The sequence below is a fragment of the Gopherus evgoodei genome, chromosome 12 (genome assembly GCF_007399415.2).
Source record: "Gopherus evgoodei ecotype Sinaloan lineage chromosome 12, rGopEvg1_v1.p, whole genome shotgun sequence".
In the NCBI taxonomy this organism is placed as follows: domain Eukaryota; kingdom Metazoa; phylum Chordata; order Testudines; family Testudinidae; genus Gopherus; species Gopherus evgoodei.
Genome location: NC_044333.1, coordinates 4,852,309 through 4,878,903, shown reverse-complemented (window position 1 = coordinate 4,878,903; position 26,595 = coordinate 4,852,309). Strand labels below are relative to the sequence as shown.

Here is a 26,595-nt window from a genome sequence, read left to right as displayed (position 1 = left end):
GCTCCAAAGCTTGTCTGTCTCTCTCACCAACTGAAGCTGGTCCAACAAAAGGTATTACCTCGCCCACCTTTTTATTCTACGGTGAACAGCCTCCCTCTAGAACTGGCAGAGGTGCTTGGAGGAGGGGGCAGAGAGGAGCGAGGGGTGGGCAGGCGGGGGAAGGAGCAGAGTGGGTGGGGCCTCAGTAGGGCACTCCCCAGCAAAACCAAAAGTCAGCACCTATGCTCGTGTTGGATGCTGCTCTGAACTGAGATGGTGAAGGATGCCTCCCAGCCGGGGCTGGCCATGCTCGTTTTGCGGTGCAGGATATGGTGAGGGATTGGTCAGTAGAAAAGCACAGTAATGTGTGACACAATGCAGAACCTCAGCCAGAGAAGCCAGCATGTGCCTGTTTCACATCCAGAGAGAGCATGGGAGTTTGGTGGTGCAGGTGGCCAGTGTAGGAGCCACGGCACTTGTGTTATGCCACCAGGGAATCCCCTTCTGTTGGTGCAGTCCTCCCTGACCAGCTAACCTGGCTTTAGGGCCATGATCTGCAGGATTGGGGGCAAAGTGTCTTTCACAGAATCGTAGAAATGTAGGACTGGAAGGGACCTCAAGAGGTCACGTCCAGCCCCTTGCACTGAGGCAGGACCAAGTAAACCTAGACTGTTCCTGACAGTTTTGTCCAATCTGTTCTTAAAAACCTCCAGTGTTGGGGATTCCACAACCTCCCTGGGAAGCCTATTGCAGAGTTTAACTACCCTGAGAGTTAGAAAGCTTTTCCCAATATCTAATCTAAATCTCCCTTGCTACAGATTACTTTTTTGTCCTACCTTCCGTGGATCAGTCGATCACTGTCCTCTTTATAACAGCCCTTAATATATTTGAAGACTGTTATTGGGTCCCCTTCAGTGTTCTGTTCTTTTTCTCAAGACTAAACATGCCCGCCAAGAAGAAGACCTACGCTTTCCTTTGTCTTTCTTTTGCTCCTAATGTATTTAAATAGCCATGTCTTACTGCCTTTCATGTATCTAGCTAGATGTAACTCATGTTATGACTTGGCCTTTCTGATTTTGTTCCCACATGCTTGTGCTATTCTTTGTACTCCATCTTAGCAACTTGTCCATGCTACCACTTTTTGTGGGATTCATTTTTTATTTTCAGGTAATTAAAGAGCTCCTGATGGAGCCATATTGGCCTCTTACTATTCTTCTTTCCTTCACATTAAGATAGTAAGTTTGTTGTGCCTTTAATATTGTCTCTTTGAGAAACGGCCAGCTCCCCTGGTCTTTCCCCTTAGATTTTGTTCCCATGGGACCTTACCTACCAGGTCTCTGAGTTTGCTGAAATCTGCTTTTTTGAAGTCCATTGTCCTTACCCTGCTACTCTCACTTCTTCCTTTCTTTAGAATCATGAAATTGATCATTTTGATCATAAGGCCTAACCCTGCACGGTCATTTTCACTCAAACTGCCTTCCACCTTCAGATTTGCAACCAATTGCTCCCTTGGTCAGAATCACATCTAAAAGGGGCTGTTCCTGGTCACTTCCTCCAGCTTCTGAAACAAGTTGTCCCCAATACACTTCAGGAACTTAGGTTTTGTGTTATCACTTTTCTAGCAGATGTCTGGGAAGTTGAAGTCCACTATTACTACCAGGTATTGTGTTGCATATTTCTGTTGTTTGTTTTAGAAATACTTCATCCGTTTCTTCCTCCTGATTTGGTGGTCTGGAGTAGACCCCTATGGTGATGTGTCTCCATCGCCCTTCCCCCCCTTTTATTGCCACCAGAGGCTTTCAGCTGGCCTGCTTCTCACTGCCTTCTGGACCTCAGATCAAGTGTCTATATTCTTGGTGTACAATGCAACACCTCTGCCCTTTTTTCCCTGCCTCTCTTTCCTGAACAAGCTTTACCCCTCTAGACCAATATTCCAGTCGTGAGATTTATCCAAGTCACTGGTGCCAATTAAGTCATAACTTAGCTTGTGGACAGACCTCTAAGATGTTGATCAGATTCCCTCTGACACCATTGTAATTTTCCATTCCTTCCCCTACATCTAGCCCTCTGTTAAGGTTGCTTTTTTTCTAATGTACCTGCCCCTTGGATCCTAGCTTAAAGCCCTCCCCACTAGGCTGCCAGTTGATGTCCAAAGATGCTCTTCTCCTTCTTGGTCAGGTGGACTCAAACTCTTCCCAGCAGTCCTTCCCGAAACAGCATTCCATGGTCAAGGTAGCCACCGCTCTCCCATCTACACCATCTGTGCAGCCATGCATTCATCTCCAGGATGCACGTGTCCCTACCCTCAACCGAGGGGATGGACAAAAATATTGCCTGTGCCCCTGACTCCGTAGACTTCACTTCCAGAGCCCAGTAGTCACTGCTGATCTGCTCAGGGTCAGACCTGCCAAGTATCATTAGTGCCTACATAGATGAGTGCATGCAGTAGTGGTCAGAGGGAATCCCAAAGCATTTCAAGCCCTGATCTCCCCCACAAGTCAGGCATCCATATCCCCATTTGACAGATGGATATACCGAGGCACAGAGGGGCAGTAACTTGCCAAGATCACAAACGTTAGAACCAAGGCATCCCTTTTCCATCTTCATACTCCAGCAGCTGCACATACTTCATTCATCTCTGGGGCTGATCCGTTTCCTGCTGCCCATACCCTCCTTTCGCACAGTCCTGCTAGAGCTCTGACCAAAGAACATGCAGATAGGGGGAAGGGTGAGTCAGATAGAGACATTGGGTGCAGGGTCTCTGGACTGAGACTCCAGAGTCCTGGATTCTACTCTCTGCTCTTTCACTGCTGGGTGACCCTGGCCACTCACTTCCCCCTCTTGATGTCTCCTTTTCCCCTCTGGAACAATGATACTGGCTAACTCTGTAACGTGCTCTGGGCTCTACAGGTGAGAAGTGCAGTTAAAGAGCTGGGTGATAGTTTTAATAACACACACTTAGACTGGAGCTTCTGTTCCACGGTGGAAGGTTACAGTTCAGAGGCTCCTTCGGAAGAGCAGTACAGGACAGTGTCTCAGTGTAAGAGCATCACGATACTTAAAATAGACATCTTATGAACTGTGTTGGGGGTGGAATATCTAGGAAAAAAATGCCTGGATTGTCATTACTGAAGATGGTCAAACTACTCCAAACGCAATCGTGTAAGATCTAGGATTCCCTTTGGGTCTTGGTCTTTCTGCTTCCTCCATCCACTCCCCACCTGTTAACTTTTGTCAATTGGCAAAAATGTGGCTGAGTGACCCCTGAGAGGCTCTCATCTGAGTATGTAGAGCTGGCCTGTGGAGCTGCCCAGCATCACACGCTGTTGTGGAATTGGAGGCACAAATGATGACTTGGCCCCAGAACAGTTTCTCCACATTTGTCGTTTCCCCCCACCCCCCTATTGCATAGTTCTGCTGACTGTGCCTGCAAACCAGCCCCACGGATGTACATACCCAGTCAGGAATCCTGGCCCTAGCAGTGACTCTCCCAAAGGGGCTGTAATACTGCAGCAGAGTCTCGCAAAGGGGGCGAGTTCTCTGGCTCTTCCACTGTTCCGAGGGAGCAGAGAGAACTGCCCTAGGGCGTGTCTAGACTGGCCCTTCTTTGTGTTCAGTTGAGGGTTCCTCTGCCAGAACTCCATTTGTGCTCACTGCTCCTCCACCCACTGGGTCTGCTTGTTTGGTTTGCTTAGTGCTTTCTGTTTCCCTGGCAGGTTTCCCCCAAAGCCTCCCCGAGCTCAACAGGCTGCAAAGAGAACAGCGATGGCTCCCAGGAGAAAGCGAGAGCCTGCACTACCCAGCAGCTTGGTGAAGAAGATCTTTAGCCATTATGTGAAAGTGCCAGTGGCCAGAGATGCATTTAAGGTTGTTGAGAAGTGGTGAGTAGCAGCAAACTCCTCTCCTCCCAGCCCCCATTACCTGCCCACAGACCTGCTGTCTTGTAGCCCTTTCCAGCTAAGTAGAGGAAAGTGTGGCAGGAAACAGGCCTGCAGAAGGGGCTGCCATGCAGTGAGAGAGAGGGGGCAAACTACATTCTCAGCACAGACCTGGCCTGTCCATAAGTGCTCTTGGGGCTGGTGCAGTGCTCAGCACCCCATGCTGCTGGACAGGAGCCTTTGGTTTAGGTCTCCCTGTAAAGCAGCCATATTTGTGTTACTTGGGTGTCTTTCTTGCTAGTAGTGGTATGGAGGGGTCCCCAGTCCTCTTCAGCTGGCAGGAACCTGGCTGTGGAACATGTCAGTGAATGTGAAATGGGGTGTGGTGAAGGTTAGGACTTACTGTGGTGCAGAACCCCCCAGGAGAGCTGTTCCAGCTCAGTGCTGTGGTATATTCTACCATCTACCAATCCCCACAGCTCTGGAGCTTTCCGACTGTCCTCGGGGTAGGGCCCCTCACACCTCTCCACTCCTGGAAGGCAGTGACCTGTGCTGTGATTAGTTGCAGCATAGATAGCCCTGTAGAAATGGCTGAGGAGGAGGCAGCTTTTGTGCTTTGCCAACTGACTTCTCTCCTCTCTCTCCTCGAGCGTGGAGGTGTACTTCAGGCAGCTCAGTAACGACCTGGAGGCTTACACTCTGCATGCTAGGAGGAAGACTGTGGAGGAAGCTGACCTGGAGCTCCTCATGAGAAGGTAGGGTGGAGTTTGTTCTATTATGTTGGTCACATGAAGGAGAAGTGCAAATAAGTGTGCTCGTGGGAGCATTTCAAAAGCTCCGAAGGGGTGAAGCATCTCTCACTGACAAGTGGTTAGGAAGAGTGGGTGGGTGAAGAGGATACAACCACAACTGGCGTCTTGGAGCCCCAGGCTGGGGTGGGAGCCTGTCGTCAGACAAGAAAATAGTTCCCAACAAGCTTTAACACTGATCTAACCCCTTGACCAGCAAGGTGCTGATCCCCTCTCCTGCTTTTAGTCCCCTGTGGCATCCCCTGATATATGCTCCTGGCTGTAACACCTTCTGGAGCCAGAGGACAGTTTTCAGTGTTCCCTGCATCTGACACTGCCTGGGATCCTCAGAGTTAAGTCCGAATTTAGGGCAGTTCACTTGTAATATCAGTGTTCTCTGTAAATATTGGTATCCAAGGAGTGTCCAGCTTCCAGGCCCTGCAGGAAAGGAAGAAGCTAGTTCATCCATTTGTATCTAGCCAAGGATTCCAACACTCAGCTTCATTGTGTCTCTGTTCCTAACACAGCGCTTCATTGGTGGCTCACGTTAAAATAAGTTACATACAGTCTATTGCTCTGCTCAGAAGCTGCCTGAGATTTTGTGAAGCGCTCGGTTCTTCAGGTTTGCATAGTTCTGTAGCTTCTTGACAAGGGTGTTCGACGTCTCCTCTTTGGGAAATGACTAAAATCTGCCCTGGGAGTAATGCTGCTTACCTGCAGCTCAGCCAGCCCCCCGCCAATGACTGCTGCTTGGCGATTCACTTTAATCCTCACAGCCTGTGGATTCTGGGCCAAGGAGCACGCTTGCTGGCTGGTGAGTTCGAGCATTCACTGGTTGCTGAAGTGTTGGCAATGTCCTTGCCATGCCCAAAGCCTAGGAGAACCTTGACAAACCCTTCCGAAGTTCTGAGGCTCTTGTCCAGCTAAAAAGCTGGAGTCGCTCTGAAGCCACCCAAGTCATTATCCCTCTGTCTCTTTGAAAAGCCCCATGCTCACTCCATTCCAGTTCATTCAAGGCTACAGTTGCATTTGTGTCTAAAATGGGACTAACATTGGTTCTTTCGAGTTTATCGGTCAGACTCCTAGATTGGACATTCCTGTTCCTCTAGTTGAGAAGTGTGCTAGAATTAGTGTGAACTGGCTGAGGGCCCGTCAGTTGTCCCTGGGCAGGGGTGGGAACTCTGCATGTGGAGTCCTGTGTGCATTTCAGAATAGTCTGATGTGCACGTCCTCAGCTCCAGTTCAGGAACTGTTCTGGGCTCATAACTGAGAGAACAACATTTCATCCCCCTCCCCTGGACTGCGGGGATTGACAGCCCCTTGCTGCCCTCCACATGTAGGACACTGTGCCCAGGCCAGTTCTGTGAACAGCCTTCCTCGTAGAAAAGTGCACAGCCTGTTGGTCACGCCAGCTCGGAGAGCTGATCTCTTCCCCACCCCCACCCCAAGTGTTTCTGAGCATATACAGAGCAGGCTGGGTAAGAGCTCCTCTGCTCGCTGGGACTGAGCACATCTGGCACACCCATTCTGGGTGTGAGTGTGACAGCACCTGTGCAGTGCTAACTGTATTTCCGATATTAACAGTGTAAAATGTCCTCTTTGAGCAAATCCCCAAGGGGTTTTGGGTATAACTCTTCTCCAGGTAGAAACAGTCTTATTAAATGGACCACACCGTTTGTTTTTCTCTTTCCCCTCCCCTCTCCTATTGAAGACAAGGGCTGGTGACAGACAAGATGCCTCTGCATGTGCTGATAGAGCGCCACCTTCCTCTGGAACATAGGAAGCTACTGATTCCAGTTGCCATGAGTGGAAATAAAGTGATCCCTCACAAATAGATGTGTGCTGCCTGCGGCGTGCCTAGGTGCAAGGGAACTTTACACCGCAGCAGAGACTGGCTTTCCGGTGCCTCGTGGTACCTGTCTGAGTCCCTGTGGCGGTCGGTCGTACGTTAGAAACCTGAGTCAGGCCTAAGGGTGTCGAATAGCCAGTGGAGGTTATTCTCTTGAACTGACCCTCTGAGTTGTGCCTCCTGTCACTGACACTCACTGGGTCTCCTAAGTGACCAGTGGAGCCCTCCGGCTGATGGAAATGACTTCCCTGTGCTGTCTCCACATCACACGCCCATGCCGATGAGCTGCTTTGTCTCCGAATGTGTAAAAGTCAATAAAAGGTGGGTGTTTTGCAGCGCCCAAGTGCTGTGTGTTCCTGGGAACTGCTAACCCCTTACATGGTTGCCCCTTCGCTGTGCTCATGCTCTTCGTAGGAACTGGCTGCCTGCTCTAAGGAGGTGTTTTAGGTGGAATCTTCGCTTGATCTTTAATCCTTGCTGCACTGACGACCAGATACACTGGGGTATCCATCTAGAGCAGTGGTTTTCAAACTTTTTTCCTGGGGAACCAGTTGAAAGAGAATTGATGAGCTGGGGATGAGGGTTTTGTGGTGTGGAAGGGGCTCAAGGCTGGGGAAGGGGGTCAGGGCTCTGGGCTGGGGCAGGGATGAGTTTGCGGTGCAAGAGGGGCTCCAGGTTTGGGGGAGTCAGGGCTGGAGCAGGGGGCTGGGATGCGGGAGGGGGGTCAGGGCTCGGCTAGGGGTGAGGGATTTGGGGTGCAGGAGGGGTCTCTGGGTTTGGGAAGGGTTGGAGTGTGGGAGGGGGTCAGGGCTATGGGGTTTGGGGTGCGGGAGGGGGTCAGGCCTGCCAGGGGTGGGGCCAGGGATGAGGGGTTTGGGTGCAGGAAGGGGTTCTGGGTTTTGGGGGGGTCAGGGCTGGTGCAGGAGATTGGAGTGTGGACTTACCTCTGACAGCTCCTGGTCGGCGGCGCAGCTTCCTGCCCGCCCTGGCACCGCGGACTGCGCCTGAAGCAGCCAGCAGCAGATCCCTCCTAAGCAGAGGCGCACAAGTGGCTCCACGTGGCTCTCACCCACAGGCTCTGCACCCCTACCCCCAGCCAATGGGAGTGCAGAGCTGGTGCTCGGGGCAGGGGCAGCATGCGGAACCCCATGGGGCCCCCCCTGCTGGCTGCTGGCAGGGCTGCCCGGGGGAGAGCGTGCAAGTGGGGCAATTTGCCCTGGGCCCCATAGGGGCCCCGCGAGCCGTGGCCGAGAATCTTTTTCCTCACCCGGCAGCGTTCCGGGTCTTCAGCGGCGGGGGCCCTACAGTCGCTCCGGGTCTGCGGTGGCATTTCAGGGGCGGGTCCTTCAATGCTGCTGAAGACGCAGAGCAACTGAAGGACTCACCGCCACAGACAGCACTGCCTGGTGAGTATAAGCGCCCCCCCACTTTGCCCCAGGCCACCTGAATCCTCTGGGTGGCCCTGGCTTCTAGGGCATAGGGTGGTGTCAGAACAGGTAGCTGGGCAGCACTGCGACAGGACTTCTAACATCCTGGGCGGCAGTGCTGACTAGAGCGACTCACTGCCTTACCTGCCACCATCCAGTACTGCGTCATGACCCCCACTTTGAAAAACGCTGATCGAGAGCAGCTCAGTCATTGGTGTTTCCAGCTTCTCCTAACCACCAGCAGAACCTTCACTTCCCAAGACCATTAGTAGACAGAGCTGGATGCACCTTCGGCCTGCTGCCCTTGGTTCCTCACTCAACTGTGCTGCCAGCTAATGTGTGGGCTCTTCCACAGCCAGACCCGCTTGGGCGGATTCCTGGATAAGCCGGGCCAATCCCTTCATCAGAGGGCAGGGGCTTATGACATGGGCATGCGGGATGAGGAAGGGGGTCTTGAACCATGGGGAAGAGGGGAAGCTAGGGTGAAGTCCCAGCCAAGAATCTGTGTTGCTCTGTCAGTGTCCTGAAGGTTAAATAAACTCAAGCTTTTAGGCACAGAATGACCTCTAAAGTTGTCAGATTGTAATTGAAGACAAGAAATCTACACTCGGAATATCCAGAAGCTATTTTAAACCTAGAATTATTAACACTACAAGTAAATATGACCAGCTCTAGTCCATTGCACTGCATGATGCGTGAATGTAGGGCTGCTCTCTACCACGTGTGCCCCCATGTCTCCTCCAGCCCGGTACTACGAGCTCACACCACAGCTGGTAGAGACTGATCACAATTCAGTGAAATGCTCCTGGCTAGTCACTGAATTCCACCCGCTTACACCACACTCACCATTATTCTTCTGTCAAGGGGGTTCCGGATTTCTGTGCACCCAGTTCAGTAGTTTGGGTTCTAGCTACACTATGCTGTATGTTGCTTTCCCTGCTCGGCATAGACTTTTCCTGGTGTGGAGGTGCACAGACACAATGCCGTACTCCAGGTGTAAACTCGGCAGAAGCATTCAGCACCCCCTACCGTAGTCCAGCTGAGCTATGGTGCTTCTGCACCCTGAATGTTTTGGGGCTGTTCTTCCTGACATTCCACTTCATGCTTGCACCCAATTGGTGTGTGTTACTCAGCTACGGCTCTCCTGCCTTTCAGCTTTCCCCAGTCTGTGGTAGGGGGACGGGAGCAGGCCAGATGATTACACTCCGGCAGGGTGACTCTTAGCTTGTTTACGCCACCTCCTAGCAACTTAGAGGTGCTTCCAGATCCTGATCTCTGACATTTGGCCCACTGCAGCAGAGGGCTAAGGGAATTCGGAGAGGAGCAGCCCTGAGTGGGCAAACACTGGTAAGGATTAGTGAATGGCTGTGCAAAGTTACCAATACCCACTTCGCCCTTTCCCCTGGGGCAGGAGTCTTCAGGCTTGTCCACAGGGCCACTTCTCCAGTTCTACCTGTCGAGTTAGACTGGAGTAAGTCCTGGGGCGACACTCTTAATTTGGGATGAGAGGGACTTTTTTGGGTTTAGCTTAAACCAACTTCCGAACTGCCAGAACCTAACTGAAGAAGGCACTGTCCCACTGGAATGTGTCCCCACAGAGTTACAGCAGTATTCCTGGAGCAGTTTAAATTCACACTCTACCTTCTAGCAGCATCACTTCCCCATGTAGCCAAGCCCTTCTCTAGAAATCTTGCTCTTGTGAAAACTTGCCTGACTTCTCAAAACAAGGAAAGAGAAGTGGTAGGGTCTTTTAAAGGGCTAGGATCTAATTTTCCAGGCTGTTGAGTACCTGCACCCCACCCTTGGCCTTTGAGGAGGGCTTGCTGGTCTCAGCAGCTGTGACGAAGCAAGTAGTGGAGTGTTTGTGAAAACTGACATTGCCATCCCTAGAGATTAGCAGTCCCAGGCCTCCACCTTGCTTTGGAGGGATGAGCTGCCTCTGCTGGGACTGTGAACCCTGCTCCTGGAGAGCTTAAATTAAACTATTTACACAGGGCGCTGAGCTGCAGGAACTCATCTGCTTGAGCTGGCTGCTCTGCTGCTGATCCAAACCAGCCCTCTCTGGTGTTAAGGATCAGTTAGCCTGGAAACAAACTCAGTGCAGTAGCCCTTAGGAGTAGCCTTTTGTAAAGCCAGACACAATATTTAGCTGAGTCCATAACGGGTGAGACGCGCCCTTTAACTAAGGGTAGGCCCCTGCCTCTCCCCGCTCTGAGAGGCTTGTGTAGATCTCTTCAGGACGGGCGCCTATTCGTTTGGTGTCTCCAGCCAGCAGCCTCTCAACCACTGTGTCCACAGGCAGGGAGCCAGTCTGATCCCACTGCTCTTTTGAGGCCTGGAAGGCCAGGCAAACGTAGGCATCCAGCGTTAGGTCGTCAATAGCAGGATCAATGGCACAGAAGGCTGTCTTCAGATCGTCCACTTCCACTTCCCTGTGTTCGAAAGCAAGCCCAACAATACTGTGATGTCTGTGAGCCCAGGAAATCCTTGTAGATTAATGCAGCATGGGGCATCTATGCCCATGTCCTGGGGACCAAGGACCCTTCCCATGATTCCCCCTCTGCCTGCTCCGGCAGCCTATGTTCTGTATTACTGTGTTGCAAAGTCAAGCTTTCAGACGTTAGGAATTGCCAGAATTATGGCTGACTGCATGACCTTAAGCCAGCCACCTTATGTGGCTCCACCGTGACATAGCTCATGCTATTTCCTGTCTCCATTTTGTGCACAGGACGGACGGTGCTCGGGATGAGAAGCTATTCGATATTTTGTTTTCTCCTCATTGTTCAGTGTGTGTAGCCCTGGGACTTGACTTACTGCCACTCTTCAACCCTGCTCCGAAGACAGAGCCGTTACCTTTCTCACAGGATTTCTGTGGTGCTCATTTCTACAGTGTCAAGAGCTTCAGAGTCACTGATTTGCAGAATGAGGGGAAAGGGTGGCATTTTCCCCTTTGCCAGAGGTGGAGCTGGGGCACAGAGTTGAAGGTCAAATGTCCATTAATTTGAGGTGCCCAATTTGAGACACTTAGGACCTACTTTTTCCAAGTGCTTGGCCTTATATGGCACTTGCTATGTTCAGCACACAGCTCCCATTGATGAGCTCAGCTCTTCTGGAAATCAGACCCAGCAGCACACAGGAACTCCTCTGTGGCAGAGGCAGGGTTGGACTCAGTTCTCCAGGGCAACATTCAGCTGCCTTCACCATAAGCCCATCCTGTCTCTTCCTGCAATCCCCTGCCTCATTCACTGCACACATGCCAACTTCTGCAAGAAATGAACCTGGGGTCCCACAGCCAACAGCCTCTTTTACTACACAACCCTGATTCATCCCCAGAGCATGTCCAGCCTGTGCACCGAATCAAGCAAGGTCATGGGGAGAAAACAGCAAGTAATTAAAGTCTGTATCATAATGAAGATGCAGAAGGGGGACTGAATGAAGGTTGCATGGTACCCTTAATTCTGACATTGCCTAACTCTTGAGTGCTTGCTTGACTTTACAACCTTAAATTAAGAACGTTCTTCCACTTGTTTGTGTGTAATTTCTAGGTCCTACAAAAAGCAAAGAAATCCCACCATGTGTCAGCATATTGACACCATGTGGGTCATCAGCAGGGCTGGAACCTTTAGAGCCATGGCTCAGATCTCTGCCACTTCAGCTGAGTAACTGACAGCAGTAGTCGATTTTAACCTCTACGAGAGCGGCACTAGAGAGGGATGGGATGCTTTGCCTGCTGATTTGCTGACAGCAGAGGAATGGTGAGACTCAGGCACCTTGGGTCCCGTTCCAGACTCAAAGAGGCTCTCTAGCGGGCACAGACTATTCTGCCCACTCTCCCCCCGCCCTCCCCCAGCTTGACCTTTCTGCTCTGTCCCCTCCCACTGGTCTCTTCCCCATCCCTCGCTCTTTGTCCTGCAGCATTCTCCTCACCAAGCTGGTCCCGCTCTCCACTTCTCACTCTTCTCATGCTAGTTTCAGTCTCCTTGTCCAGCCAACCTTACTCTGACCTCTCCAGCCTCTTAGTCCCAGTCTCCTTGTCCAGCCCTCCAGCTCTTTATCTGCCAGCTTCTTGCTCAGACAGGCCAAGTTCTGCCTCTCTTGCTCTTCATCCAATCTCTGTCTGCTGCACCCTGGCCTCCAGTCACTCCCCCTACCCCACTGGGTCCCAGTTTTCTCCTTCAGGCTCTTCTTAGTCTTTCCTCCCTCCCCCAGGTTCCTTGACCCAGTCTTCTTGCTCAGCCTCTCCCAGTTCTCCCCCTGCACCTAGGCTTCTCATCAAATCAGCCTCATCTCTGCCCCACAAGTTGTCAGGGTGGGGTGGGAATCTCAGGCCGACTCCTCAGCCAATCTCTGTCTTCCCTCCCCACCCAAGTTTCCATCTCAGGCTCCTCTGACTCAACTCTCAGTCCCAGTTTCCCTTTCCCTATCCCCCAGTCTCCCCCCGCCCCCATTCCTGCTGGTTCCTTGTCCTGATCAACTCACCCTGCCCCCTCCATCTTCAAATCATGCAGCTTCCTCCATTGCAGCCCAGAGTGGCCCCTGCAGGGAAAGTCCTGCTCAGCCCTGGGCTGGAGTATGCTCAGCATGGACAGACTCATCAGGGAATGGAGCTGCTAAAATCTAAGGCTGGACTGAGCATGTGCACACTGCAATTTTACAGAGGCTTATTTCTCGGCAGATTTTCCCGGGGCTGGTAAAAGGCCTCGGCCTGACATAAGTCACCCACCTGCCAAGTTTCAAGTCCCTGTTCTAAAGCACTAGAGCATCTCAAGAACAAGGTGGATGGAATCTTTTAACACGAGCGAAACAATCTCTTGTCCTCTAGCCTCGTTCTCAGCAATGGCTGAAACTTTCCAAAACAATTCACCCCAAGGCAGATGCTCAACAAGGAAAATTTCAACCCACTTGGTTAAAGTTACAAGCAATTGATAACAGGGTCTTCTACTGGGATGTGTCAGGAAGCCTTAATACCAGGTGCTGCTACCAGCCCCGCCTGGAATAATTAATTGGGGACAGAGTAAAATGTGTGTATTGTGGTAGTAGCCAGCAGCCCCCAGCAGGATCAGGCCCATGGTGCTGAGCCTGCACTAGTCCTCAGGAGCCCTGCGCCCCAGGCTGAGGCACTGGCAGTCTATAAGGGCAGTGCTGTGTGTGGTAGTGTGGGGGAGCAGGTGAAGTGCATCTGGTGATAAGCTGAAACCCACCCAGATTTCAGTGCTGTGTGGGTTACCTCCCCCTCTGCTATTCGCTCCTCTCCCAGAGGTAATTACAGTAACTCCTCACTTAACGTTGTCATTCTGTTCCTGAAAAATGCAACTTTAAACAAAACAATGTTAAGCAAATCCAGTTTCCCCATAAGAATTAATGTAAATGGGGGAGTTAGGTTTCAGGGAATTTTTTTTTTACCAGACAAAAAACTATATTGGGAAGGGTGTGTGTGTGTGTGTGTGTGTGTGTGTGTGTGTGTGTATATATATACCCCTAGTATATGTTTTAAACAAACAATTTAGTACTGTTCACAGCTATGATGCCTGTGAAGCTTGGCTGAGGGGGTGGAAGAGGGAGGGCTATTTCCCAGGAAATGCCTTTCTGCTAAATGATGAACTAGCACTCGGCTGAGCCCTCAAGGGTTAACACGTTGTTAACGTAGCCTCTCATCAAGGCAGCATGAACAGGAGGGAGGGAAGACAGCATAGCAGACACACACACACACCTTGTGTGTGGGAGAGATGCACACTGCCCCTTTGAGTAAGCTGACCCACTCTTAAGTGCATTCTCTTTTTAAGTGGATCAGGAAGCTGAGAGAGCAGCTGCTGCCCCAAGCTCGCTCTCTCTCTCTCCCTCCATGTCCCCTGCCGACTCTATATGGAGAAGAGGTAAGTGGGGTGCAGGAGCAGGGGGGAGGGAGACACCCTGACATTAGCGCACACACCCCCGTACCCTCCCTGCTGGTCCACCCCAGTTCCAAGCCCCCTCCTGCTAGCTGCAACAGGCCGCTCTTCCTGCAAGCAGTAGGCAAAGCAGGCGACTGCCAAACAACATTAGAAGGGAGCATTGCACAACTTTAAACAAGCATGTTCCCTAACTGATCAGTAACGAAACAATGTTAAGCGGGACGCCTTTAAGTGAGGAGTTCCTGTACGATGGGAAAGGCTGCCTTTAGGGGGCGCTCTCCCGAAAGGTGGCCTGTTCCGTTTGGCTGCACTAAGCTGAGGGTTGCTCTGAACAGCTGCTAGGTGAGGGAGAGGGTTGAATTCTGAACGATCCCTTGGCTAGGTAGGTGGCATGATGATTGCTGCTGCTGGCCAGCTAGAAATTGATGATTGTCGTGTCCGCCTCTCCATCTTGTCTGTTAGGCTGCGTACGCCCTTCGGAGCAGAGGCTGCCCATTCTGTCTGTACAGTGGGGTCCGTCCCAGTGGGGACCACACGCTCCACATCCGGTGCCTTTGGAGAGGTCCCAAAAGCATTGGCCCTGTTCCGGCTGGCTCTCCCCAGTTACTGCACTGTCCCGTCTGAGTTATTACTCACACTGGCTCATTCCTCACCCCTGCCAACTGTGAGCACCCTGAGCTCACTGCCAGGCAGCTGCACCAGAGGATCCTGCACCCACCACAGGATTACTTTGCAATCCAAGAGGGGAACAGAAAACATGGGATCTGAACAGCTCAGCTACTCACGGCGCATGGCCCAGTTCGTTCCTCAGTTCTCTCAGATACTCCTGCTTCTCGCTAGCATATTGGCTCCTGATCTTCGCAACGAAGGGCTCAGCGTTGCCCTCCTCATCCTGAAAGAGACAGCGGGGCCCTTAGCACCAGAGCCTGGCTCTCGTGCACTGCTCCACCACAAGCCCCAGCAGGAAAGAGATACACACCCAGGGGGGTGGCTATTAAAGACTTGGATCTGGGGGCTCTTAATGCACTGAAGCCATATCCTTTGTGCCAGCAGGACTGGGGTGTAACCAGTGCTCCGGCTGCCGACAGCTGCTGCATCCCCTGATCCCCACTTCTGCCAGCCGCCTGGAGCTGTTTTCAGAGAGAGCAAAGATTTTGGGTGTAGTGCTCAGAATCCCACTCCCTGCTGCTTTCCTACCCAAGGGGAGCCAGAGCGCTGGTGTGCTCCTCTGGCCAGCTAGCAGCATGCTGGGATGGGGACCTTTAGCACTCCGGGACTGAGGGGAGCTGAGCTCTGGGGACACGAAGCAGGGCATGTGGAATGGAGGGTTAAATGCTGACCAAGTGGGTGGAGACTGGCAGGGGACCTGCAGTGCACAGGCAGTGAGTGAGACATGAGCAGGTAGAAGGGGCAGAAAATACAGGCTTTAGGGACTGTGGGGAGCACTGGAGGACCATCAAAACCTGAGCTTTTCTACCTGGGCTCCAGCTGCATCCTCGCTGCAAAGTAGGCAGGTCAGAGCCCACCTGGAGTCTAGTCTCTACCCCAGCCAGGAAAGCCAGCCCAGGCTAGAAGTTATACATGGGAACGGTGGGGTTGGGGTAAACCTGCAGTGAGCACATGCTGTAGGAGTGATGTTAAAAGGTGGACTTTGCACCTCACTACATTGGCACTTCATACACACAGCTGGCGGCAGTAGAGGCTCCTCCAGCACTTTACACAGGTGGAGCCTCCCCACCCCCAGAAGCAGAGCATTAGCCCCACTGCCCAGAGACTGGAGTAGAGAGAGGGGAGACTGGCACAGGCAGGAGCTGACCTCCTGCTGCTCAGTCACTCTAACTTCATCAACCTAAGTCCGACAGCCCTCCCAGAAGTGGAGTTGTTAAGTTGGGGTTACACCACTGGGAGCTGTTTTTGTGTAGCTGCTTACAGAGTTGGGGCAACATAAGCTGCCTTACATCACCCTAACTCCAGTGTAGACCAGGCCTAAGTCAAGTCACGAAGGGCTGGGGTTTAAGAACTGTGTGTCTTAGAGGCTGTGGCTTCAGCCTTGGCTTTTGTTGGAAATGGTGCAGGATACCTGCAAACAATGTTCCTGAACGCTGGGTTCATGCCCATTTTTGCTTCCTTCTGATGTCATGTGACAGGCTGGCCAGAAACCTGGGATCAGTCCGTCCTGGTCAGTTGTCAGAGCTGGCCGGGAAGGGAGGAAGTGATTATCAAAGCCAGCAAGTGGCTCCATTGAGAGGAGTCTGCAGGGAGAAGCTGCAGGAAGGGGCCGTTTCCCTGGGGAAGGGAAATGCAGCTGGGAAACCCCAGGAGGGGTGGCTGGTGAAGCCCCAGATGGAAGTTTTGGTTTGCTTTTGAGAGTTTGTCATGACTGGGACAAAAAATGGATCCCAGAACCAAGGGCTGAAGAGTAACTGGTTGTGGTTGGCTGATGATACCCCCAGCCAGTGAGGAGACATGAAGACAGATGAGCTAGGAGGGGTTTGTTACAACAAATACTTTCTAACCTCATAAATATAAGGACGGTTAAGTCTGCTCCTCACTGGGTTCTACATAGTGCAGTGAAGCCTAAAACCAGGACTTGGGCACCTAAGTCCCTTTGTGGATCCCACCCCCAGTCACCAGAGTCCTCCAGAGCAGGCAAGACCTATATCTCTAATGGAAAAAACAAAGGTGAAGCAGCTTTGAGGCCTTGTGATGGGGCTTAACCCCCATCACCTGCAAGGCTGGCAAATGCACCAATTAGTCGTGCTGTGCACTGAGGGAGTGAATAGCTAATAGGCTCCTGGCTGGAGGGGGCAGAGCTAAGCCATAATACGTAGACTGAAGGAGCTCAGATGAGCGAGAGATGGCAGAGGAGATAGGTCCCTGGCTGAGAGAAGCCCAGGGTGTATATACAGAGACAACAGGGACAGTGTAGGCTCCTGCCAGGGAAGTAGAGAGGAAAAGACTTCAGTAGCCCAAGAGGACAGGAGAACTGTTCAGTTTTGGTTGGATTTGTTTATGAGATCCTGGAAGGAGTCTGCACTTCAGTGACTCGGCCGGAGGGCAGAGCCACAGAAGACTTGGGGCTAGAGACAAGTGGCCAGCAGGAGGTGCTGGAGGCAATGCCCCACACCAGTGCAAGGGTGAGTGAGCCATGCCACAGGCCTCCTTTACTCATCATAAATGAGAGGGCATGAGCTGCATCTTCATCCTTTGTAGGCTGCTTTCAGGATGTAGATGCTGCAGTGAGGACGGCAGTTCCATTAGCATGTGACTTCAAGCCATTCTTCCTTAGCTAAGCCTCAACCAGAAGAAGGAGTAAGGAAGCTGCAGCCTACCTCCATGAATAAGGATCTGTAGTCGATGAGGTCCTCTGGGCTTTCTGCCCTGTACCTGCTCACATCTATTAGTTCTTGGATCTGATCACTACTTTTCAAGGGAAAAGCTGCCCTCAGTGCCAGGCTGCATGGAGAAAGAGAGGAACACACAAACACAGGTATGTGTGGTACAATAGCGTGTGCATGGACACACACTCTGTGACCAAGCTCTCCAATCAAGGGGTGTATGGCTGTGCATCATGCTGTTAGCCGTGTAGCACCCTCAGAGGCCAGCACTCCAGGAGCAGGTTTTTAAGAGCTAAGCATTTGCAATCAGGGCAGAATCTTCAGACAAGTTCAGCTCCTGTGCAGGCATCAAAACACAGGCCCCGTTTACACTAGAGTTCAGCATGTGTGTGCGTGCTGGGTGCTGAGCTCTTGGGAAAATGTGGCCCCAACTTGAATGGATAGTTCTATCAGGACATCTCCCAGGGAACCACTGTAATCTGGCACTTGCCGGTTGCTACAACGGTTGCTTAAGTGGGCAAGAATCAGCAAAAATGATCCTTAGAGCAGAATGTTCAGATGTACTTTGTCCTGGTAGTCAGTGCTGGATTTCCCAAACAACCTAGGCTCCCCTCTGGGCACCAAAATACGTGGCCAGACTCCAGCAGAGCTTTGCAAGGTGGGTGCCGAATGCTTTTGGAAATCCGCTCCAGACTGTGGGTGTTGAGCACCTGGCAACCTGGTCCTGAGCACTTCAGAAAATCGGACCCCAAACCGGGACTCATTTCACTGGTGCCAGAGTGTTACAGGGTGTCTTAGCCTGAATCTTGTAATACAGCTGTTAGCAGAGTGGTGACATTCTGCCCTCCGATGGACTCATAGCTTCTGCTGAAGCCTCTGGCCCTGTGCAGAGTTATCTGAGGGCAGAATGTAGCCCAGGACAGAGATGCAGATGGTGCCCATGGAACTGGTGTTCTCTGCTGGCATGTGCACAGCTCTGGCAGATCACTCTGCAGGGGAGAGAACCAGTGAAACCTGCTGATGAAACTGGAATTGCAATGCAATTCTGCTTCTGACTAGTTCATTCCCTTCCATCACAGGGGCTTGGGGCACTGGGGCACCTGTGTCTCCTGTTCTCTCCCTGTGGCACACAAGAGTGAGTCTCCTGGGGACTACCATACTATGGCATAACTGAGTCCTTGGGCTCAGTGTAGGGGTAAGTAGGTGAAATGTAGTGGCGGGTGATATACAGGAGGTCACAGTGGGTGATCGAATGGACCTGGCTGGCCTTAAACACCATGAAGCTCTAAGCTCTTCTCCCCTGGATAGCAGGGCTCGGACAGCCACAGCACCTCTTACCTGAACTGTTCCGTCATGAGCGTTCCGCTGTTTGAGCTGTCGCTGGCCATCAGCTCCTTCAGCAGGTTGGCGATTAGCTGGTTCTGGCCATGGTATAGTCCTTCATCCACCTGTGAAACCGGAAGGGTCCACAGGTCACTGACAGCACATCTGAGGGGCTGGACTCCCAGGGTAGAAGGAAAGTCAGGGCAGTAATGGGGAGGATGGCACCACCCAGAGGCAGCACCTCATTTCTGGTGATTTACAAATAATTAAGCAAGACAGAGGGTGCTCTCCCCCTCCCCCCCCCCCCCCGCCTGGTATTCTATTCACTTATTACAGAACATCCATCCTTCCAAAGCTGTTCCTGTGCAATGATATACTGGACCAGTGAAGTGCAGCCCTCTCTGGGGTGGAGCGCAGCAGCCAGAAAACCAGCACGTTGCACGACACAGTGAGGCATAGTGCTGAGGCAATCCCTCACCTTAATGGGCAGCAGACAGGATCTCTGCTGTGACAGCCCCACGTGCAATGAACAGCTGCATGCAAGTCAGCTTCTTAGCCAGAGGATGGAGACTTTCATTGCCCTCATGGTTGAGAGTATCCATACCTCTCAGCCACTCTTGAGCAGGATGGATGTAACTCCTAGGCTGCCGTTTCTATGCAGTATCCAGAGCAGGGTGTGTAGAGGGTAGGAGGAATACAGTCAGAGGCACGAGGAAATGCAGGAGACTTTTCCATCTCCATAGACCAGGGAGGGTGGGAATGAGCCTGGCTGGGCTATCCAGCCCATGGGAGCACTGCAGCTGGAAGCCATGCTGTTTTGTGGAGTGTAAAGGACTAGATATCTGGGGAGCGAAGGGGGTTGTAAGTACGTAGCTGAGCAAACTGTGGCCTCTGACACCAGTGGGAGGGTGTGTAGTGAGGCAGCGTGGCTCCCCTCCGCACCAGAGGAGGGAAAGCCTAGCCGGAGACCAGAGTGGGTGGAGCTAGTGAGCTCTGAGCCCACCCCCCAAAGGGTCAGGCGGCGACCTGGAACTATAAAAGTCGGCTCTCAGAGCTCAGTCAGGCCCCAGCCGCCGGAACAAGCAGGCATCCTTCAGGAAGCTCGAGACTGGGAACCCCTGTGACCCAGGGCAGCCGCCCAGACTGGCCGGAGGCTCCCCCGCCCCCGCTACCCGGAGGGGCTGCCGGAGCTCCCCCGCACCCACTACCTGGAGGAACCGCCAGAGCTACCCTGGGTCAACTACCTGGAGGAGTTGCTGGACCTACCACCCAGACCCAGCAGTGACGAGCCCATGCTCCTGGACCCTGCAGAGGGCCGATGGTAGGACCCAGGTAGGCTCTGAGGGGGAGCACAGAAGCATCCCGGGGGCAGCTGACCCCAGTCAGGCTGCAGCATTACCAGAGCCTATGTCAGTGTGTTGCGGCCAGGATCCCCACTGACTCCAGCGGAGTGATAGCCGCTGTTACGGCCCTGGGCTGGGACGCAGTGGAGTGGGAGGGCCTGCGTCCCCCCTGCCACCCAACTCTTGGGTGTCAGACTCCCCCTCTCCCTGGCCTGAGGAGGCTAAAGCCTATCATTACTGCTCAGCCCTGCCCAAGGGCATTAGCTTCCTAACTTAATGTTTGCTGCCCCACCCTGACCTAGGGCCAGGGCCTAATGGCTATTGTTGCTCAGCCCTGCCCTAGGGCCTGAGCCCCCTTGCCCCGCAGAGCAGGCAAGTGCCGTGAGGACCGCCGGACTATTTCCCAGACCCACTGGCGTGTAGTGAGCTGGTGTGGCTCCCCTCCTCCCCCCCGGAGAGGGTCGAGCCCTGGCCGCACTCGTTTACAAGTTGAGATGTGATCAGTGCTCCTGAAAGAACAGGGGCCTTCCAATAGGTACCTGACAGTCTCCAGAAGTTGCTGAGTACCCTCACTCTCATTGTGAGCGGTGGGGTGCATGAGTGCTCAGCTCCCCACAAGGCCGTCCCCCATTTCCCTTGCTGTCACACTGAAGGAAGCAGAGGTAGGACACCAGGTTCCTGGGTCACTCACCTTCCCACTCAGTATGTCATAGAACAAGCTCATGGCTTCATTTGATCGGTACAGCTTGATGTTTTCATAGATTGTGTAAGCCCATTCGAAGGCAGAGGAGTCTCCATACTTCTTCTGGAGGTAGCTAAGGAAGAACTCTGGAAGGCTGGATTGCTTCCCTTTCTGCAAAAAACAAGACAGCTGCTCCAGAAAACAGACTGAGGCTGGAGGGGGCTGATCCCTTCAGAGCTGCTCCTGAGCTCCAAACACCAGAGAAGACCCAGGCCACCTTCCTTCTCCTGAGGGTGTTCACAGCTGGATGAAGCACAGTAACTCCAGCAGTCCCCTGGACCTGAGCAGTGGATATCACTCCCTGTCCCTAAACAGGAGATATTCCTAACTGAAGAGTGGCCACTAGGCTGAGCACTACATCTCCTCCTCCCCCCCCATATTTGTAGGACCTCCATGTCCTCTCTTGGAACCACACAATTGCACATCCTGCCCTCTGCCAGCACATCTGGACAATGACATTCTGGCCAGGGAGGGGTAGGCAGGTTTTCCCCAAGCCCATCAGTGTCACACCAGGAGCGGAGCACCCCCCCGCCCTGCTGACTAAGGAAGGGGCCTGATCTCTGCTCTGTAGAACCAGGCAGAGCACTGTTATCAGTGTCATGCTAGAAGCTTCCCTGACTCTTCCTGCTGACCACAGTGACACTCGTTGCCTTAAGGCCCCCTGGTGCTCAGCTTAGTTAGTAGGCTGCACAGTACTTTGGGTGTGTGGTTTATGTCTGTTAGGACCCTGTGCCAGGATGGCTGGCACAACAAGACACTGCCTAGCCATGTTGGAGTCCTGGTCACAGGAGCACCATCACTCATCAGGATAGCAGCAGGCACGAACATCCCAGGAGTGACACTGGGGAAGCGGGGCGGGAAGACAGCAAAATGACTTGCTCCTATTGCATCCTCTCTTGACAGGGTCGGAGAGTGATATAAACTGTGGCTTGGGTGTAGCCCTGGCTTTTCAACCCCTTCCAGCCAGCAGGACTGTCCCAGTAGCTGACTGCAAGGAATCAAGTGGGTTTTAGTTATGGAAAAAAATAGGATAAAGAGAACCTGCAGATCTGCTGAAACTTTCTCTTTCCAGATCTCCTTCAGGATGTTCACCACATCCTTTTTGTTCAGCTTCTTGTTCTTCACCTGGCCTTCGTACCTCAGGTACACAGGGACCTTGTCCCCTTTGCCCTAGATAATACGGGAGACCAACAGGAATTCACATCAGGTAGCAAAGAAGCTATTTCCATAGACTATGGAGCCATGGAAAAGGTTTGTATCTCTGGGTAAGCTCACAAGGGGGGAGCCATCTGGGATAGGTTCTTTCATCCCCAGTGTTTCATAGGTAGATCTGGTGCCACAATGAAGCCACAAGGGTGGACATGAGTCAGTTGGAGTCTGCACTAGGCACATCTCTTCCCCCTTGCAGTGAGCTAGATCAAACCCTTGCTACATCCGTGACTCCCATTTTAACCCCATTGCACCCACGCAGCTGTGAACACAACTTCTGTGCATGCCTCACAGTACAGTGTTCCCCAGACACCAATGGTGAGTGTGTCATACAGGTGACACACACAGGCTGGGTAACCCTCCAGCCCATATCAGTGAATGGCTATTTCCCAGGGAGGAGTAACATTTCCCTGATCTCTGACATGCAGTTTAACGGGAGCGCCTGGCATCACTCAACATGGTCTGCGTTCTGAGAGCAGTTTAGCAAGTGTACTGAGTAGCTGCTAAAGGAAAGAGTCCCTTCTGATCTACCTTAGCCGCAATGAGGGGGAGGGACAAGGGCTTCAACGTAACAAAAATGAGGGGATAGCCTCCAGCAGTGATGCAAAGAACTCCCTAGGAGAGGATAAAACGATTCAAGCTCCTGGAGAAAACTAAGGAGGCAGAGACATGTTATGAGCAGGAGTCGCCACCTCATGAGGGCAGACAAAAGGAAATCTGAAACCACATGTGACAGATCAACTGCTTGTAAACAGTCACAACACGTGGGGGTTTACTGAGCTGCCTGTTAGGGAGGCATCAACAAGAAGATCTTTATATAATGCAGCATTTGTCACCTGTATGTTTGGGGGCTAGGGAAGACACAGGCAAAGTGTGGCTATCACAAGTCACAAGCAATAGGCAGTGTCTGGCAGGGAGACAACACTCCTAGCCCAGTAACTCCTTAGCTAACACTTAGCACTTTCAGTAGCTGCTGGTAAATCTCAACTTGGAGATTTGTTCTCCTCTAGCAAGAGGGCAACTGGTTGTCCTTGGCCTAAGGCTTCCAGCAAACAAGTACCCTAACGATCTCATCTTTATGTATCAATATTGCATCCATGAAAACAGCTATGTAATTCCAAATGGGAAAGGCTCTTTCCTACTTTGCCAACAGTCAGATATGTATTACCAAGTCCTCTCACCAGAGCAAAGCAACCAAGAATGAAACACAAATACCAGCCCGGGGAAGGAATCCTTCTCCTTCAGCACTCCTGTTCCTATTTCCTCCAGAAGGACATCCACCAGCTGGTCACTGGTCTTCCCCTCTTCCAGATAGCTCCACCGCTCAGGCCCACCAGAAATCACCTCTGTAAGAGCAGAAACAAACTGAGCTGTTGAAGGAGGGAGAGCACTCCCAGGATGTCCTCCAGCTGGGTGCGATGTTCGTGGGAGTTTTAGATTTGTACAGATCTCTGTCGGTGCTCAGCCCTTACGTTAAACACACAATACAAAACAAGAGTCACTGAGCCCCTCCAGCTGCCAGGCCCACCTCCTCCATAAAAGCCTGCAAGGAAGAAATGGGGCTTTGCACTGTGCCCAGAGGTTAACAAACTCACAGCACTTTGAGATGGGATGTCCAAAGCAAATCATCAACGAGAGCCTGGTACCTGCACATTTTGCCCAGTCAGGCCGGGGGGTGGAGCTGCGCTGAACTTGCTGGAGTTCGTTGTAGAACCAGTCTCGCTCTTCCACGGTCTCTTGGTGGATTTCCAGCAGAGTGTCATACTCCTTTTGGAGATCATCAAAATCCTTCTGCAGGACTTCCATCTAACAAAGGGAAAGTGGGGCAGAGATAAACCAGTGCTGATGGCTCTGGACTTCTCACAGTTATTCAGTCCCTAAGTATAGAACTCACATTGGGGTTTGTGCCCTGATTCTTAAGTCTGCCCTGAGGTTGGTCCCACGCTCTTGAACCAATGCAGGACAGCTTGACATGCATGTGTTTGTTACTTGAGAAATACCTGGTCTGAAGTGACTTGTTTTTGCTACCAGTCCTTCTGAAGGATGGAAGGACTAGCAAGATAATGACTGAAACCCAAACCCTGAGAGGGGGGGAAAGGGAGTTTTATTCACACCTTCATTGTTTATGATTCTGTTTCTGTTTATCTATAACTCAAACTCTGGGGCGAAAAGTTCTCTTTGTGAAAGAGTCAGCACCTGCTTCCCTGTAACTGAAGGCTGAGAGCCTTTGCTCCAGCAAAAACAGATACAGAAGGCCTAGTATTTCTAATGTAACAACCAGGCAGAAAAGCACCAGAAACCTGCCAGGCTCCCTTAACCCATCAGAGGGAAGCAAAAAAGGTGCACACACTATGTATGTTTTTTGCAGTTCACCTTTAATGCAAATTGGGGCAGCGCTCAAAAAGCAAATATGGGCACCCCCAAGCTAGACCCTTTGATAATACATCAACTTTTTTCCAGTCTATCAGGCAGCTCTTTGTTTCTTTCAGTCACTCTGAGCCAAACCCCGTCCATGCCCCCATTCTCTCCTTTGCACCCTGACCAGTGGCAGGAATGATTCTGAAACAACCAGTGGGCTTGCTACAGATTGACATGAGTGATTCCTTGCTCTGGGCTCTAGCCCAGCTGGGAGCTGGATGGAATGACCCCTTCTAGCCCATGACAGCTCAGGAGCAGGGCTAGGTCTGGGACTTTGCTCAGTTTTGTTCATTATGTCCTTTGCTGAACTGTAGGAAAAGAGACGCTGCTCCTGCGTGTGTGCACTGCAAGCCGAGTGCTCTGAAAAGAAGGCAAACAAACAAAGCGAGCCACCTACAACAGAGGCTATTCCAGCCCTCAGTCCAGCTTGGGGAAATGTCTTCAGTCCGCTAGCAGCATGGTGATCCTGGAGCCACAGAAGGCTAAGGAACCCATTTCATACCAGAGGGAGATGAAGCAGCACCACCAGGCAGACACAAACTGCCAGCTGCATGCTGCTTTCAGTAAGCCAAGCTATGGAGAGGGCTATGGTGTAAGAGATACCTAACTTCATTACCTGATTTATACAGTGCTTTACAGCACTACATGCCGCTAAAATTGACTCTTATTACCAGTAAGAGAGCAGGCTACACAGAGGATATTTATGCTAACCAACACCTCTCCACCTCTGTATATTACTGTTAATACACCACAGCAAAACCAGCCGTGCTTTGAATCCAGAGGTTACAGCTCTCCAGATGTGGCTTTTTAATTGTTCTATGGGAAGCCCCAATCAAGGGGATGTGACATTTATTTGCAGGGAGGAATGAAACAATGTATTGAAATATTGCTAAGGCTGAGATCCGAACTGTCAACAGGCAGGCACTTCTGCGTTACCGTTTCCTCCCTACTATATCTCCTTGTGCCTACAGACAAGAGCCAGGTCAGGTGCAATGGGACAAGTTAGGGTTGGAGTGAGCACCTCCTGAGTTTGCTTAGTCTATACTTTAGCCTGCACTCCAAGATACAGTATGGTATTTGTGTGGTAGACACAGCCTTATGATCACCTTCTCAAACAGATCAGAATATTTCTTCTCCTGCGATTCAAAGTCTCTCCTGGGTACAACATCTCCGTAATCTGCTTTCATCGTGTTCAGCTCCACCTGGGCTTTCGTGAGGTCCTGCCGAGCTATCTTCAATGCCAGCGTTACCTTGACCAAGTCTTCACCCTTGACGTCTTTAAACAAGAGTTGTCAGTGCACAGTCAGATGGAGGGCTGTAACTGCGAGCCCAGCTCTCTGGAGGCACGTCCTCAGGTGAGTGTTATTAAAGCCCCCAGAGGTTCTGATGTGCTGTCGCTACAGAGGCAGTGCAGCAGTCCCAGTGTTCCCAGCTTTTGACAGTTTGAGTCACATGAGACTGGCTAGGGCTGGAGCCCATCTGCTCATGGCATGAGAATCTCCAGTCCTCTTGTGAATGTCAGCCCTGCCTGGGGGGGAAAACCCCATCTGACTGGCTGCCTTCCCCACTGCCCCACCTCCAGGGGAAGAGCAGCCAATCAGGGCTTCTGCAGGGGGCAGACAGAACTCTCTCCCCTTTCCCCAGGAGCTGACACTCCACTCACGAGATGGGGGTGGGGGGAAGAGGGAACTAAAGAGCACAGTAGCTCAGGGTGGCTCCATCCCTTCTTCCCTCCTCTGAGCAACAGGGGCAGGATGGTGCCTCTTCCCCCCCGGGAACACCCTGTCTGGGAGCGGGAAGGTGGGTTGAAGAACCCAGGAACTATAGGAGAAGCAAACGTGGGACTGGGAGGACAGATCTGCTGTGGGGCTGAGGAAACGTACAGTAAATTGCTGGGCTGAAGGAGGAGCAGATGTGGACCTGCTCCTCCAGAATTGAGGAGGAGGAAAAACGGGATTGGAGAGTAGCTGGAAGCTTCGCACAGCAGGGCCAGAATTTGGGAGACTCGGCAGTGCTGTAATGATCACATACACAAGGGTGGGGGTGGGACCCCACTCGACCTGTCCTTCTAGCTTGACTTGTGAACCAATGATAACTACTCTCTGGGAATGTTTTTTCAACCAGTTATGCACCCATTCCGTCTAGCTTATATTTCACTAGTTTGTTTATTAGTGCTTCAATCCCCATTGGTGCCTCTGGCTGCTATTGTAATGCAAACATTCAATACTAAAATAGGCTACTTACCAGGAACTGTAGCTCTTGGAGTAAATTATCTTTGTGGACCCACATTCCCTGCCCTCCTTACCCATGTTCAAAGTCCTAGGCTGGATTTGGGTTGGCGGGAAGGGACAGAGCAGAAGCAGGGATGCACTCTCTTTGTGTCTGAACATTCAAAGCCAGATATGGGGCA

General features: G+C 51.9%; 2 protein-coding genes across 11 annotated transcripts in view; one reads left to right on the top strand and one right to left on the bottom strand.

Annotated features, from left to right (window-relative positions):
• The window catches only part of CENPT (centromere protein T), a 41,616-nt gene extending 34,738 nt beyond the window's left edge, over positions 1–6,878 (top strand). For 3 of the 4 annotated variants that reach the window (XM_030581717.1, XM_030581718.1, XM_030581720.1), the window contains exons 12-14: positions 3,696–3,860; positions 4,508–4,612; positions 6,357–6,878. In XM_030581717.1, the coding sequence (XP_030437577.1) occupies positions 3,696–3,860; positions 4,508–4,612; positions 6,357–6,480 (394 nt within the window). In that variant the 3' untranslated portion in view covers positions 6,481–6,878. The remainder of the gene's footprint in view (positions 1–3,695; positions 3,861–4,507; positions 4,613–6,356) is intronic. The other variant, XM_030581719.1, reaches the window with a different exon arrangement.
• Positions 6,879–8,481: 1,603 nt separating this feature from the next.
• The window catches only part of TSNAXIP1 (translin associated factor X interacting protein 1), a 49,225-nt gene continuing 31,111 nt past the window's right edge, over positions 8,482–26,595 (bottom strand). For 3 of the 7 annotated variants that reach the window (XM_030581468.1, XM_030581474.1, XM_030581475.1), the window contains 9 exons: positions 25,292–25,461; positions 23,414–23,573; positions 22,983–23,113; positions 21,600–21,728; positions 20,508–20,669; positions 18,489–18,598; positions 17,145–17,268; positions 14,598–14,704; positions 8,482–10,353 (listed from right to left, as the gene is read on the bottom strand). In XM_030581468.1, the coding sequence (XP_030437328.1) occupies positions 10,104–10,353; positions 14,598–14,704; positions 17,145–17,268; positions 18,489–18,598; positions 20,508–20,669; positions 21,600–21,728; positions 22,983–23,113; positions 23,414–23,573; positions 25,292–25,461 (1,343 nt within the window). In that variant the 3' untranslated portion in view covers positions 8,482–10,103. The remainder of the gene's footprint in view (positions 10,354–14,597; positions 14,705–17,144; positions 17,269–18,488; positions 18,599–20,507; positions 20,670–21,599; positions 21,729–22,982; positions 23,114–23,413; positions 23,574–25,291; positions 25,462–26,595) is intronic. The other 4 variants (XM_030581470.1, XM_030581472.1, XM_030581473.1 and 1 more) reach the window with 4 other exon arrangements.